Source organism: Apus apus, chromosome 2, assembly GCF_020740795.1.
Source record: "Apus apus isolate bApuApu2 chromosome 2, bApuApu2.pri.cur, whole genome shotgun sequence".
Lineage (NCBI taxonomy): Eukaryota > Metazoa > Chordata > Aves > Apodiformes > Apodidae > Apus > Apus apus.
The window spans coordinates 128,827,683-128,843,142 of NC_067283.1; the positions used below are offsets into that span (position 1 = coordinate 128,827,683).

Consider the following 15,460-nt stretch of genomic DNA (forward strand, 5'->3'; position numbering starts at 1 on the left):
ATCAAAATATTGGAAGTGAAAGGAAAAGTCACCAATCTTTGTTAGTCTTTTTCTAAAAAATTGATATAAAAAATCTTGTTCAATTCTGTGTCCAAGAGACTGCCTGACAGTACACAAAAGCAGGGCATTCCAAGATAAAAAGTTTCCATTATTAGTTTCCTGGATAGACAAATCCAACTCATAGAGTATAAGTAAGACATGTTAAAGAAAAATGTGAAATATAACCCTTTTTTTACCACCTAACATTAGTGTCAGAATATCTTGATTGTACATTGTACTCTCTCTCCCGGTGATATTTTGATGGGTGACGCATTATCTGAGGGATAATACTGAAGGTTCCATTCTGGAATTTGCTAAGTGGTCTCAATTTTCAGGTCTTTCAGGCATTCCCTGGAAGGACATATCTCTTTTTGGGTTTAAACAGGTATTGTAACATCTTTACCCTATTTCAATTTCCTCATACAGCTGTACTGGTATATTTTATCATAATTGTTTTCTTATCCTAGCCAACAGAATTGTGGTTTGATTTTTACATTTTATAAATAAATAAATAAAGCCCTGTATGTAGTAGGGATTATGTATCATGGGGAAAAGGGGTGCATACCTGAGTGCACAAAAAATAATAAAATTTTTAGGGATCTGTGTTTCTTTACATGATTACGTAATTTTCTATATCCTGAGGACAAAGTGTATGTTAATGGGAGGGAAAATATCCATAACTCTCTCCTTACTGTTCTCATATTCTTCTGCCCATTTGGGTGGGAGAAGGTCTCATTACCATAAGCTAGTGCAGGGCAATAAGAAGCTGTAGTTTCTGTTCACCTGCACAGACGTCAGATCTCCTCCTCTTTCCTCTCCCATCTTGGAGATGGCACTGCTCTTGACACAGCATGTGCATCTCCCCCTTATTCTTTCAAATATTTAAAAAACAAAAGCAATATAATGTATTCCTCAAAGTGTTTTATGGTATTTGTCTGAATGGCATTAATATACAGTTTTGGTTGTTTTTTTCCTTTTAAAAAAAAGAGCAGATACATTTTCTACACCTTCCACAGGGAGAATTTTTCTCTTTCAGTGTGTCAACAGGACATGAAGTGTGATCTGCTACATAATTTTAACATTTAGTCCTTCATTTTCTAGAAGATGTGACATATCAAGTATTGATGCATTTTTTCAATTATATGGATCCAGAAAGGCCATCTTGAAGAGAGGATTGTCTGTGTTAAAGACATAATGTGTCAACACTTTCTAGAAAGCAATAGAAAGGAAAACTTTAGTCTAAACTGTAATAAAAAAAAAAAAAATTAATGTAAAAAGCAGGATGTCTTGGGGGGCCAGGGGAAAAGCAGTCTTCGTCTTTAATGAGGATTGAAAAATCCCAGGCTATTTGGGTATGGATTTAACTAATGGTATTAGGAATCTATAATATATATATATATATATATATATATATAAAGATTTCCCAAGATAAAATGTATTTTATCTAATATCTTTCTGTTCTCTCTCTTTTCTCCTTCCCTCCCTCCCCCCATGATATATCCAATAGTCTTACTTCCAATGCATATATAAAATTTTATAGGCTTTGTCATGGACTTATTTTAACTGAGATAAAACATTTTTTCATGACTGCTGATTAAAGGAATTAATATTGAATTTTATCCATAAAATATTAGCAACAATGAAAGATGAATCTACGCTGCAGGACATTTCACCCACAGAAGGACATTTCCAATGTTTAAACATCTTAAATTTGTATGCATCACTACAAAAGCATTAATGTTGTAGCCATTGCTAAAAAGTACTTTATGAAAAAAGGAGATGAAATATATTATGGTCTTAATTATTTTTTTAATAAACATTCTAATATTCATTGATTCTTAAACCTTAAAGACACCAAGTCACAGAAAAGTTCAACTATTAAAGCAAGGTTTGAGTCTTGATATTTACAAAAGCTAAGCTATTAACTGTGCCTGGATAACAAAGGGGCAGAGATAAATTCCTTGGAAGTATCAAAGAGAACACCATGTGTTTTAAATCAGAGACTGAACACGTTATAGTGCTGAATTTTGTCTGTCCAAGGACCAGTACAATGATATTTTTATGTTTGCCAGAATATCGATGTTCAGCTTGACTCCCAAACAATGTAGAAATTAATTTTTCACAGCCTATACTTACTGTGGTTTTCATTGTGGAGGCAGACATTACTATCCAGCCACATGTCTGCTTGCCTTTCTCTGTCTTTCTTGAAGGGATTTGTAATTATAAAATATATACTATACACCTTACTGTGCAAACTTATTATTGTAAATATAAACAACAACAAAATTCTGGCATTTAAAGATGCTTAGAATAAGCTACCAGTGATGGGAATTTTCATATGTAAAAATCTTTCCCCACAGAATTAGACTTTTGTTAGCCCATAGATCTAATACAGATTGTTGATTATTTCACGGCTCAGCTCTGGACATGATTTCAAACTGAATTTTTATTTTTTAGGGGAAATGAAAGCTGGTTTCATTTTTTTAATAATTTTCTTTGTAAAAATAATAAATATGTAGAAGTGCAATGTTAAAGCCCTCTGTATGTAAATAACATGGTTCTAATCTATTTTTTAAAACATTTCAGTTTTCTTTAAAGATTTCCAGCTTTTTTGTTTCAGTTTTTCCTCAGTAGGCCTTAATTCTTCCTGTGAGTCACTGCGAGTAATAATAAGTTCCTCAGAGTGATAATTCCAGTCATTCTTATAAGATGAGAAACAGTTGTACGACTAGAAGGCTGCTGAAGTAAATTGTTCTCAAAATCTTTTTAAACAGCTTAAGTCCTCAAGTCTCTGTCAGTACCAAGTTGTATTGCAGTTTGACCAAAAAACTGTCTCCAAATGAAAATTTTGCATTTGCTGTGAAGAGTCACTGGTAAAATGCATAAGCAATATTGAGAGCAGAGGCCCAGTAAGACTGTCATGGTCCCCGCTTGTCCCCATTCCCCGTAGAAATGCCTGGGAATTACTGGGATGTAAAACTGGACAAGCTGCACCCTTTATTTTACTTCAGGTCCTGTGCTCTTCTCTGAGCTGGGGCACATCCCTGCTCTAAAGGGGATTGGTTTAATTGGTCTGGAGTTAGCCACAGAGCCCTCAGAGGAACATCTCCTGTGAAATGGGAGATGTGGATTCAAAAGTTCATCTTATGGACTGAAGATGAGTTTCACAGCCACAAGGCAACCTTTTGTCATGCTGTTGCTAAACCGAACTTTGTAAGAAAATGCTGGAAATGTGGAGGAAGGTAGGCAGGGCTTAAAATCTGCCACCCTCTTCAGCACTTCAGATCGACTGGTTTAGACATGTCCCATGTGTGTACTGGGCAATAGAAATCTCATCTTAGTCACTGACATTTTCATTCCTCTTAAGCATGTTAGAAATTTTAATGTTTAAGACAGATTTGCAAACTTTACTGTTCAAACAGGAGATCTATGTAGTAATGGAAATGGTATGATTTATAACTTTTATATTTAAGTATACCAAGACTTAAACTAACTAGTTTTGGGTCAAATAATTAAATCAACTGCAACATAAAGCAATGCTGTATATAATTAAGTGCATTGAAAAAATAAATATAATTAAGTGTATTAACAGCAAAATGTTGTTAGTAAAGCAATCTTAAGAGATATGTTTGGCATATAGAAGATTTTTTTAATTATTACTGCAATAATAGGAAACGAACAAGATACTTTATTAAAAGCTGCAAGGAAATGAGATTATTTTAGCTGTGTTTCTTTCACTATTTCATTCATTTCTGTGGTTGTATAAGTTACAATGTTTGTGATTTTACTGGTAGCTCAGAGAAGATAGGTATAATTCAGTATTCACAGATGCAAATGGTAAGTGAGGTGTAAAACTTACTGTAACTTCTTTCTCATTGTAATAAAGATCCCATGTATCTTTGATTTTTATTAAATATTCACAATAGTATTGTACGTCGACCAGCAAGGCAATCAAATCTCAGTTGTTCACATGTTAATAATATTCTCACCCTTTGAATTTTTACAGCACGTTTTCCTAGCTGCTCATTTGAGAGAACTCACCAGACAACTACTTTTCTTTGTGTTATAAAAATTTGGCAAATTTGCATTGCAAAGAACAACTACAAGAGTGAAACATTCAATGTCCTATTCAAATTTTATTTAAATGAGCACATAGCAGAACTGGGCAAAAATAGAATGAGGATTTTTATGAAATAAAAAAAAGAATCATTCACTAAATCCCATGTTAAGTGGCTAAATAATAGAGGAAATACAGAGTGTAGTACTCGTGTTTTGAAAACAGTTATGTTTGCAATAATTTAAGAGTTTTGTTGTCTATAATTTTAACACAAGTCTTGTCTGGCAGAAAATTATCTGTAGATATTTTTTTCCCCTTGTTATTTTTGTTATTAGTGTGCCAGTTGTGGCCAAATATATCTGCTGGCTTATGTTCATTGTGTTAGAAGCGATACATCAAGAGACAGCTCTTAGCAAAAAAAAACGGAAGTCTGAAGTTTAAGAAGTGGATACGGAGGCACAAAAAAGTGTTTTAGTGAGAGTCATACAGCAAACTGGTGGAAGAAACAGGTCTACCAGCCAAGTCTACTCTTTCTAGACCAGTGATTCTGCTTGTGAGTCACTTCCTCTGTGAGTTTTGTAAAATCAGTTCAGCTGATAAATGCGCACAGACAACATTAACAAGATCCTAAGAACTATACAAGGACAGATACAGCTTTTTTTTTTTTTTGCTGGATCTTCACAAAGTTGAACACGATACTATCCATGTTAAGTTTTCCCAACAGAAGTAGCATTTGACACTGATGTGTCGTGCGTCTTGATACCACAGGGGAGACCAGTAGTTCCCTGTTCGCCATCTGCTCGACTGTATTAATTTATTTTTGTACCTAGCTACTCTCCCATATAACCTCCTCAGTTTAGGTCATTAGGGGTCTTTAGGCTAACATAACTATGCTATTGCCAGTTTGACTCCTGTGTAAATATAGGTATATCTAAGATGGGTTTAAATTTGATAGGTCTCATATAATATCAGCAGTCTTCTTTGTGCCAACATGGAGCTCAGTGTGCATTACATTTATATTTTGTAGGTGGTTTGTCTTCAAACTAAAGAAGACCTAAGGGTTCTATTATGACTGTTGACAGTATTCAGGTTAACTATATATAGACACAACTTAAACATGCATGATCTGCACAGCAATCTAGAAATACAAGTACTAAATCTGTCATATGAGAAAGCTCAGAGGCTTTTAGTCAAGACAGTTTTTCTGGTTTTCCATTATTAAATTTGTACGTGCATACAGTATCCTGTGTTTCCATAATGTATTTAAAATGGATAAACTTGCAAGAAAACATTTTTTCTTGTTTTCTACAGTATTTTCTCTAAATGTTGTAGTATGAAGCTGTCATATGAAGTTGTTAAGCAAGTGAAAGTTATTTGTCAGATAGCACGCCTCAAGAGTTATTTTAATAAAACAGAATGTTTGCTAGGATTTGAGAAGATTGTCCACATGTCTCCATTGTGAATTCTTACCTAAAGGGTGGTGTTGGATTCTGTGTGATAGAGATGGTCAAAGTACTGATAGCTGCGGCTGGAGCTGTTCTGTACAGAAAGAATTGTGTGGAGTTCAGTAACAATGTGTTTTTTTCATCAGTCTAGCTTAATATATGGTAGCTATTGATATAAAATACGAAACTTCTAGTTAGTGTCAAGCTGTAGGTGTGCAGAATAGAGGTCATTCTTCCTTTTCATCTTGAGAATGAACTGATCTTTAACTGTGAGCAGTATTTAACTGGGTTCTTTTCTTGCCCAAGCTGTTGCTGTGATGTGATCGAAAGTACAAACAGGTTAAAAGATAGTAACACAATTCTTAGCTGTAAGAGATGACCTATATTTGACTGCTGTCTAAACGACTTGTTTCTTAACAAAGTAAGTTTTCACTGTTTGGAGGTATGCATATTTTTGACATTTCTGTTGTCTAATGTAGCTAAAGAAAACTCGGAAGCCTCACAGGACAATTTCTTTCATTTCACTTCAAGGTGAAAAAGGAGAAGGACCCTGGGATGAAAGCCAGCAAGGCTCATTATGGGTCTTTAAACTAGATTTGAAGGAAGTGTGTCTGTACCTGGACATGTTTAAAACTTGTGTAGATATGGTGCTTAGGCACATGGTTGAGCAGTGGACTTAGTAAAGTTAGGTTAATGGCTGGAGTTGTTGATCTTAAGGGTTGTTTCCAACCTAGATGATTCTATGATTCTGTAAGTCTCATATAAGTTACTTGTGCTTCCCTGTGTTTTCTTTTTTTTTCTTTTTTCTTTTTTTTTTTTTATGGAATTAATAAGGAAAATTTTTCTGATAGAGACATATTGATTGTAGCAAAGAGCTGTATGTTACCTGCCATGTGCTCCTCACAACACTCAATGATATTTAAATGCTGAGAAATGTTTTCTGTCGGACACCAAACAGAAGGAATTGTCTCTCATTTTTAGAGTTTGTTCTCTTTGTGGCCTTGAATGTTCAATTATTTGGCATAAGGCAATGATTCGTTCTCTTGCTTTGCAATTTCTAGATGGCTATGTACTTAAAAAGTCAATATTGACTTTCTAAGCAGAAATCCAGATACAATTACATTACAGCTCCACTATCACAGCACTGTATTAAGAGATGCATTGGTATATTTTATATCTATAAAATAAATTTTAATTTGACATCAGCAGTATTTTAAAATGTGCTGCCTTGGTTTTCTTTATAATAGTTTTGAGAAAGTATAACTCAGAAGAGTCTAGATTCACCCTAAGGAAAACTGAAAGTGAATTATTGCTGGAATAGTAATCCAAAGTCATGGGTAGCTGTATGCTCTGAAACAAAATTCTCTTTGTTCTTTATTTAAGGGTTAAAGCCAAGAGATCCAACCATGACTGGCAAAACACAGACCAGCAACGTCACCAATAAGAATGACCCAAAGTCCATCAACTCCAGGGTCTTCATTGGCAATCTGAACACAGCCATTGTCAAAAAAAGTGACATTGAAGCGATCTTTGCAAAGTATGGGAAAATAGTTGGCTGCTCAGTGCACAAAGGTTATGCGTTTGTACAGTACATGAGCGAGAGGCACGCGAGAGCTGCGGTGGCGGGGGAGAATGCCAGGATCATCGCAGGACAGCCACTAGGTAAGGGCTAATTCATATCATTGAAATACTGTTTTCTCTTTCCTGTGTACTTGAAACATCATCTGCTGCTGGTGCCTTGGGGACTGTAAGTTTGTTTTGCCATTATTCCATCTAAGCGTATTTCTAGGATGTTGAATCTGGCAGAATTTTCAAAGAACTAGTTATTACCTTTGTAATACAAAATGTTTAGTTCTATAAACTGCTGATTTATTAAACAACTTACTTCTGACTGCTTTATACTTCTCTATGTAATCCCTTTGCAGTGAACATGATTACTCATGTGAGACTCTCTTAGACTTTAGTTAGTAAATCTAATGTAATATAACAAGACTCATCTAATAGATGTCATTATCTTGCATTTAATGAGTTTAAAATAATAACCAGCTCAGTGGTGTGTCAGATTTTATACAGAAACAAAGAAACGAGTTTTGTTAGTCCTTGAAATTGTACCAAATTAAATAGCAATGCTATTATTCATTTAGAGACTTTTATTATGAAAAAACTGAGGTTGAAGTTATTCCCAAATAATGTTGTCAATGATGTTCTTCTGAACTCCAAATTTTATTATGAAAGTGTAACATTTTTGTTTTCAGGTGCTTTGTCATAAAAGTATATGTAAGATCTGGTTGCTCCTTTTTGCAAGTGTTAGCTCTGAAAGCTATTTACTTGTAGATGTGGAGGCTGCGAATGATAAAATAATCTGAAGTACAGTAGCGACTCAATCTTTCATATATACAGTAATGATGGACAGTAGAGCAAGTTGTTTGGTAGGAGCCAGAGATTTTTCACTAGACCTCTGAACTATGTTGCTCAGATTCAAACTCATATTTGTAAAGGCTATGTCAGGAAAAGGTGAAGTGCAATTAGTGCTTTGGTAGTAACAGGTCATAAGGAACGGACATGGCTTATTAATTTTCAATTTCTCAGGCTCTGGAAATCTGTTTTTCTGATTACTTGTAGAAATTGGGGTATTTGTATTAGATGGGTTTTTGTTTCATCGCAGTTTCTCAACTTTAAGTTGTATAATACCTGTATTTCAGGTTCAAAAGAAAAACAGACTAAATAAATCCAATTACATTTTAACAGAGATTACAAATTTTTTACAAAAAGTTATATATGTGAGTGAAATAAGAGAACTAAAGTGATAATGTGAGGCAGCAAAGTCACTCTGTGGGATGGCATTATTAGAAGATATTTCCTGGAGTGGTGGTCTCTGAGCAATAGGCCACGTAATGCCATCAGTACAGTATTTACAGCTCCTTGCACACTGCTCTGACCAGATTTTTTAAACTGTGTTTTCCTAAGGCAATAGATCTGTTATTACTATGACTACTGTTGTTAGTCTTTCTTAATATTTTGTGTGGCATCTATAATATGCCAAGTGCTTTTAACAAGGAGATACCCTTGCTCTACTCAAAGTACTTTTGTACATTGTATAGAAGGCAAGTGATGTTGTTGTAAAAGAAGTTAAGGTATCAATATTTACTTCAACTGTTAGAATATTTTAATAACAGGTTTATTCAATACTAAGTTTCAACAGTATAATCATAAAATACTTTAATTATTCTGCAGTCTTGTGGTGGTGTATTTTATTTTTCAATTCCTGATGTATTAAAGGAATATAAAGAATAAGCAAGGTGAAATTTTCTTTTAGCTGTTCCAGACTTCATTTACTCTTTCTGTATATGAAATACAGTTGTCATCAGTACGGTCTGACAAAGAAAATTACTTTGTAGAAGTGGTATATCTCATTAGAAAAACTGTTCCTACGAATTCTTTATATTAGCATTCAACATTAACAATTGCTTCAAAATAATGAGGAGCTGATAGATGAAATTTGCTTGGCCTTATGACCCAGAAGAATAACTTATGTGAAAATCATGCATTTGAATGGAAGGAAGGAAGAGGTAGGCTCATTACTGTGAAACTGCTTGATGAAAAAACACTTTGTTCTCTGTCCTCAGAAACTTCCATTCTGAAATAAACAGCACACATTATTTTATAGCAACTATCAAGGTATGGAAGAGGGACAAGAAAAGCCTTTTTACAGATGTACAAATAAACTTGATTAGCATAGCTAAATTTTCTTTAAATTGAATTAGAATATATTAGTAATACAATGAGGGCTGGATGGTGGTCTTTTCTCTTTTGGAAAGCTGTCTGAACAAAGGAATATTTGAAAAATATTATCTCATAGTATATACACTCTAGTACTCAGTGGCTCAAAAAAGAAGGAATAATTTAATTTAGACTGCATTATTAATCTACATTAGTTCTTTTGTGGTTTTGGCAAACTGACCATTTTTTTTAGCTCTTGTTTTCTATGGAGTCCTGCCATTCAAAATCACAATATCATCGACAGCATCTTTAACTGTGAGTCAGAAACTGTTCACATGTGTGTAACTGAAATTTAAAACCAAACCTGTAAATTCCTGTAGCTGTAATACAGTGGTGCACAGTTCACTGAACGTGCTGCTGCAATTCTCATCCAGCTGTAGACAATGGAATTGCATTAATGGTGTGCCTTAGAGTCCTGTCTAAATGTTTCTTCTGAGGTGGAATCCCAAAGTGTTAGACTCTGTAGGTACATAACAAGGCAGTTTGTGTAACAAATTCCTCATAAGTACAAATCTAAAGGATCGGTAGTACTCTCAGTCTTGCCAGCTTCATGTGGGTTATTATAATTGGCCTGCTGGTTTTCTTGCACAACTCTCAATCTCTTACCAATGTGTTTGGTAGCCAGTGACATGTAATGGCTATGTTGTGGATGCTGTAATTTCAGAGAAGTGGATTTCATGAGCTGTGTGTTGTTTTCAAGATTCTGTTCCATGAAGTGTAACATACTCTGAAAAGCAGTGACGAAGAGATTGTGAAGGAACACAAAAACATATGCTTAAGAAATGTATTGGTATTATTGTGAAGTTCAGTCTAGTTTCTTGAAATTATATTATATTTTCTTGGGAATAGCATGTTTTCCTGGCCCACAGCAGGGCAGTTAGTGGTCAGTGTTGGGCATAGGAGTCTGTTTCCCAATGTTCATTTTATGAATTGCTTCAGCCTGGTGCCAAGAAAAAGTTCAAGTTGGTACAGGATAAAACTGCAAGTTATGTTCCCAGTAGTGGGAACACACCCACATAATCCTCTCTGCTGTATCAGGTCAAAAATTCTTAATCTATTTAAACACATCTACAAATTAGAGATCATTTGCCCATACTTGCTGAAATATCAAGTCTATCCGTGAGCTTTAGAAAGGGTGATTTCAGCCCTCAGTGAAAGGAGATCTACTTGCTCTGAAGACAATGGTGCAAGTCTCATTGTAGCTGTGGGCTGAGGAGTGAGCTGCAGCAAGAATGAAGCTTTTGGGTACATGATGGAGAATTCAGTTCTTCACCTGATGTTTTTTCCTGCCTTTGTAGTTCTTCACAAGGGTTATAGAAACACCATTTAACTTTTTTATCCATTCCAGCACACATTAATTATAATGTAAAAGGTATTTAATGTTTCATAACTTATATATTCCTGTTTACATTATGCATTTCGCAAATATATGTAACAACATTTATCAAAAATTCTGGTAGAGATAGCATAGCAACCTCTACACCATAATGTCCCTTTGATTTGTATGGTTTAGAGTTCAAAGCATTATATATTATAATTGTATGACCTATTTTTTTCCTCTTTCATATATATTTTTAAACCAACATTATTCCTTTAACCTCAGAATATTTTTTTTTATTTTTTTATATTTGCACCAGGATAAGGTCTGAGCCACTTCATAAGTACCTTTAGAAAACAAGTTAAATGCTGCAAGGCTAGTACTTCTGGTCTATGCTGTTGCTTTCTTTAGGACAGCATGGAATTTCATTCTTGGATACTGAGAAAAAGGCTACAGTAGCAAGAATTTGAAAGACACTGTAGTTCTTCAGTTGATGCCCTTTTTATCTAATAAATTAGTTCCATTGTAGCTTCAATCCTGTCTTCTTGCTGTAAGTATTATTCGCGTATGTCTTCCTCCAGGTCTAAATTAGATGCAGTTGCTGAGTACCAAGTGAGTATATACTGACATGTAGCCTCAGGTAAGATGGTGGTTGCAGATAATTATTTTGGGTGACATATTCTATTGCACAACCTTTTGAGAAGCACAGAACCCCTGCAGGGGCTTTCTAAATGATGACTACCCAGTAGAAAACATCCAAGGAGAAGAGCAAGTAATAAAGAGAGCCTTTAGAGAGACTCAGCATGTACCTTTGCTGTAAACTGAATAGATGTGACAAAAGGGCTGGTTTTCCTTTCGCTACCCTTGCCTCTACTCTAAACAGATCTTCTCTATGTATATTTGTAATGTCTACCAACACTGAGAGCCTTAACTACATATTTACAGGACTAGGACTTTCTGGAGTGAATTTTCTTGATGACTAAACTTTCTTTAAACCAATGATATACTAAGAAGGGAAATTCAAAACTGAATTTTTGATGGTTAAGTTCTAACTTTGCTATCAGACTTCAGTCAGTCCCATGTAAGCACAACATTCCTAGAAGACATTCCTTTGTTCGAGAATAACTCATGACTTACTGAAGCAGTCCTGTAACTCTCACCCAGTCACCTCCAGCTACCATAATAACAAGATCTACCTGTGCAGGATAGCAGGAAAGTAGCACTATCTTGTTTTGAATTTTATAGTGGATGAGCAACTGGAAAGGTCTCTTATTTTTCTTCTGGCAAGTCTGTAAAGAATGAAGTTTTAATGTGTTTAATGTTTAAAACATTCCAACCAAGGACATTGGTTGCCTTAAAGAAACCCTAGAGAGTGTATCAATATAAAGAAAAAGTGGTAACATTTTGGTATTTTAACGTATTTTAATGAGACATTAAAAATATCAAATATTACATAGACAATATTATAGACATAATAATTGTGTTTTCAAACTGTATATCAAATCTTATACTTCTAAGAGGTTGGATATTGTATGTTCACATAATTAGACCAGAAGGGGCAATACACTTCACAGAAAAGTCTTTCACCTGCCGTAACTTCTGCAGATGCATATTCTAATGTTTTGTACTTACCAGCGTTGCATCATGAGCAAATAAGGTGAGCACTGTAATTCAGCAGTATTCCTGTAATTATCTGTCCAAGTGAGCCTTAGACAGCAAGGTATTTCAGTCCTGATAAGTCATAATATTGTATAATAATCCACTTTTTTCTTAATACTATTTAAGCAAAAGCAAAAATACATGTGAAGTGCTGTATAACGAATTATCATTCTCATGTAAGTTTAAACCAAAAAATACATTTAAAGAGAAAATACTTGAATCAGCAAAAAATATTTATCTATGAACTTATCCGTGAACCTATAAAACCTGTGAGATGCTATAGATGTTATTTTATTGTGGAGATGACTTTTAAATTTACTGAGCCCATATAACTAGATGAATACAAGATCAATTACTATTGTAAAAAAGTGTCAATTTCCGGGCCAGGTTTTGAGAAAATCTATTTGATCCAATATTTTTTTATTTTGAACAAATATAAAGTAATAATAAATAATAAAGGTAAATACCAATTTGTCTTCTTACAAAAGCAAGTAACAATACTCACAAGAATTGTGTAAATGTAGTCATGTTGCAAGTCATGCCTTCAATGTCTCAGAAACCTAGAGTGAAACTAAGGATATGATTTTAGACCTGTGCTGTCTTTATTAAGTCCTTCCCACAAAGTCACAACTTAGTCAATGTCCTCATCGTTCAGCCCTCAGGCACGAACAGAATATTACAGAATGTCTGAAAAATGAATTAGCCTTCCACAACTTAGTTCAGAGGTTGTTAAATTTTGCCCATTACAACTGACTCTTTAATCCCATTTCAATCTGTTCCTATATTTGGGAACCAGTGTAGTCCTGTTTCAGCCTGTTCCTTCATGCAGTAACAGTGACAATGTCTAAATCTATCACACAGGTCTTCTCCTTCTTGATGCCTACTCATGTCCTTGTGGTCTTGGTGCAGCCTGTGTAACAGGAAACACTAGTGTAAAGTCTCATTGTAGGGGAGCTTTGATACAAACACTGATCATTGCTCATGGGGGTCTTCTGATCATTTCCATATGTCCGTTCCCATTGCACACTTTGGTGTCTCCCAATACTTTTATATCTTCTGTTTTAACATCAGTAAAGTTCATTGTGGCAGTAGACTACAGCCATAGCAGCAGACTATGCTAGAGCAGTATAACCCAGTTGTCTTTCTTAATGTTCTTGAAACCAAAAAGACTATTAACCCTTGTTGTCAGTCCATAGTCCTGTTTGTTATGGGTTTTTTAATCAGTATTTTCTGATCCTTTAGTCATACTTCTATGAACCATTTCAGGTACTACCCATGTATATAAAACAACTCATATAAAGGAAGGAAGCATTCTTTTTAGCCATCATCATTCTGTTACTGTTCAGGGCAGGACACCATTGCACTATTGACATATGCCTGTTCCAGAAGAGCAAGCTGAATGTTCCATCTCATAACAAAAATGCATATTTTAATGGTATGAACCATTTCATTAGATTGAAAATACCTAGATTAAGAATCATAGAATGTTAAAAATGACTGAGTTTTACTCCCTATATCTTGCAAAATGGTCTGTTTCTCTGTTAGTGAGATTTGGTCAGTCTAACTCATTATGAAAACTGAAACTACAATTCAAATCTGACTTTCTGACAGAACTAAAATTTTTTAATGTTCAGAAAAGTATCAAGGGCATAGTAAGAAATAATTTAGCTAAGAGGTGAATTCACAAGAGCAAAGCTTTCCTTTTTTATTGCTTGGAGTCTCCTCCTGTGAAATTCACCACATATTCCTAAAGTGTGATAAACTAAAATTGGCAAAGTTGTGCCTGGCACAAGGTTTTGTACTCTGGAAGCCTAATGTCAACTCATGCAAATGTTGAGTTTTTCTTCCATCATAATGCCAAGAAAAATGTTCTTTCCTTCAAGGCGGCATGCAGACGCATATTTGGATCCACTTGGTCTTCTGCATAGTCAACTGAACTTTAAAATTATGGACAAGGTGTTAGTATGGGGTCTTTTTATGTGCTTCTCTGTTTCTTGACATGTCTGTATATAGCATAGGGTCTCATCTGCATTAAAAGCAGATTTTTTTAAATTTTAATAAATTCATCCTTGTGTTTCTTAACCTGCTGCACTTCAAATCCCCCAAATCTCTTTACAATAAATACTTACATGTTCCTTGGTCTGATACATCTATAATTATTTTGTGTTTTACAAAACCTCTAGGCAATTTTACATTGAAGTCCCCAGTACTTCAACCTTTACTCCATGCATATCTTAATGAGATTGTTTTAGCAAACTATATCCAGTAGTTGATTCTTGATTTGAACATAACTATGTTTTATTTTTGTTGCAGCTCTATAAGAAGTTACAAAAATTGTTTTTTCTTTGTGGCAGACAAAATCCTGTACCACTTCTTAAATTTGCTTGCTTTCATTAGTGACTGCTCAGATCATTAAAACTACTATAGCTGTTCTATAATGTTTCATTCTGAACTGTCATAATATCATGCAGTGATAAAACCACTGTCGTAAGTTCTTTCACAACATTTGTCTCAGTGTCTCATGTGGGATGTAATGTGTAAAAAGAAGAATTACCTCTAGGGTGCTCTGTAATTTTTGGTTTTGTTGTTCTAGGAGGTCTCATGTCCTCTACAGCTTCACTTCTTCACTTGATACAGCTTGATTTAATCTTATAGGCTAATTTCCATGCATGTGGCTTTTTTCACTTCAAACAGAATGTCACCTGGACTGAGTCTGGCATTTTCTTCTTGATCATTTGACAATACATTCTTCAATATTTTATCATGCTCTGGTGGAATTAGTGCTGCTAATATCATGTCACCCAGCTTTATGTGTATGACTGCCACATCTACTTATTTTCTCATTCTTTTGTAAAAACATCTCACTTGCTGACCTTATTCCAAAAGGCATATGGATAAATTAATTTCTCTCCCAGGGTTTCTAGAAAAGGCACAGGTTAGATGATTTCTCATCAAAATCAGAATTGCAAATATTTATCTTTCTAATCTGCAATTGGAAGTATGGGGTGTTTTTTTACCAAGTATGCAACACTGTGTGACAGGATAGAGTAATGCTATTTTAGTGTATTGTGGAATCCAGTCAAATCCCAGCACTGCTATTTGTCTTTTGGACTTTGACTGTAAAAACCATGAAATAACTTTCCTTCACAAGGTACCACTCAG

At 34.7% G+C, this 15,460-nt stretch overlaps 1 protein-coding gene across 7 annotated transcripts in view; it reads left to right on the top strand.

Annotated features, from left to right (window-relative positions):
• The window catches only part of RALYL (RALY RNA binding protein like), a 404,897-nt gene that overhangs the window by 200,313 nt on the left and 189,124 nt on the right, over nucleotides 1-15,460 (top strand). For all 7 annotated transcript variants that reach the window (XM_051609901.1, XM_051609902.1, XM_051609894.1 and 4 more), the window contains one exon: nucleotides 6,925-7,203. In XM_051609901.1, coding sequence (XP_051465861.1) covers nucleotides 6,948-7,203 — 256 coding nt within the window. In that variant the 5' untranslated portion in view covers nucleotides 6,925-6,947. The remainder of the gene's footprint in view (nucleotides 1-6,924; nucleotides 7,204-15,460) is intronic.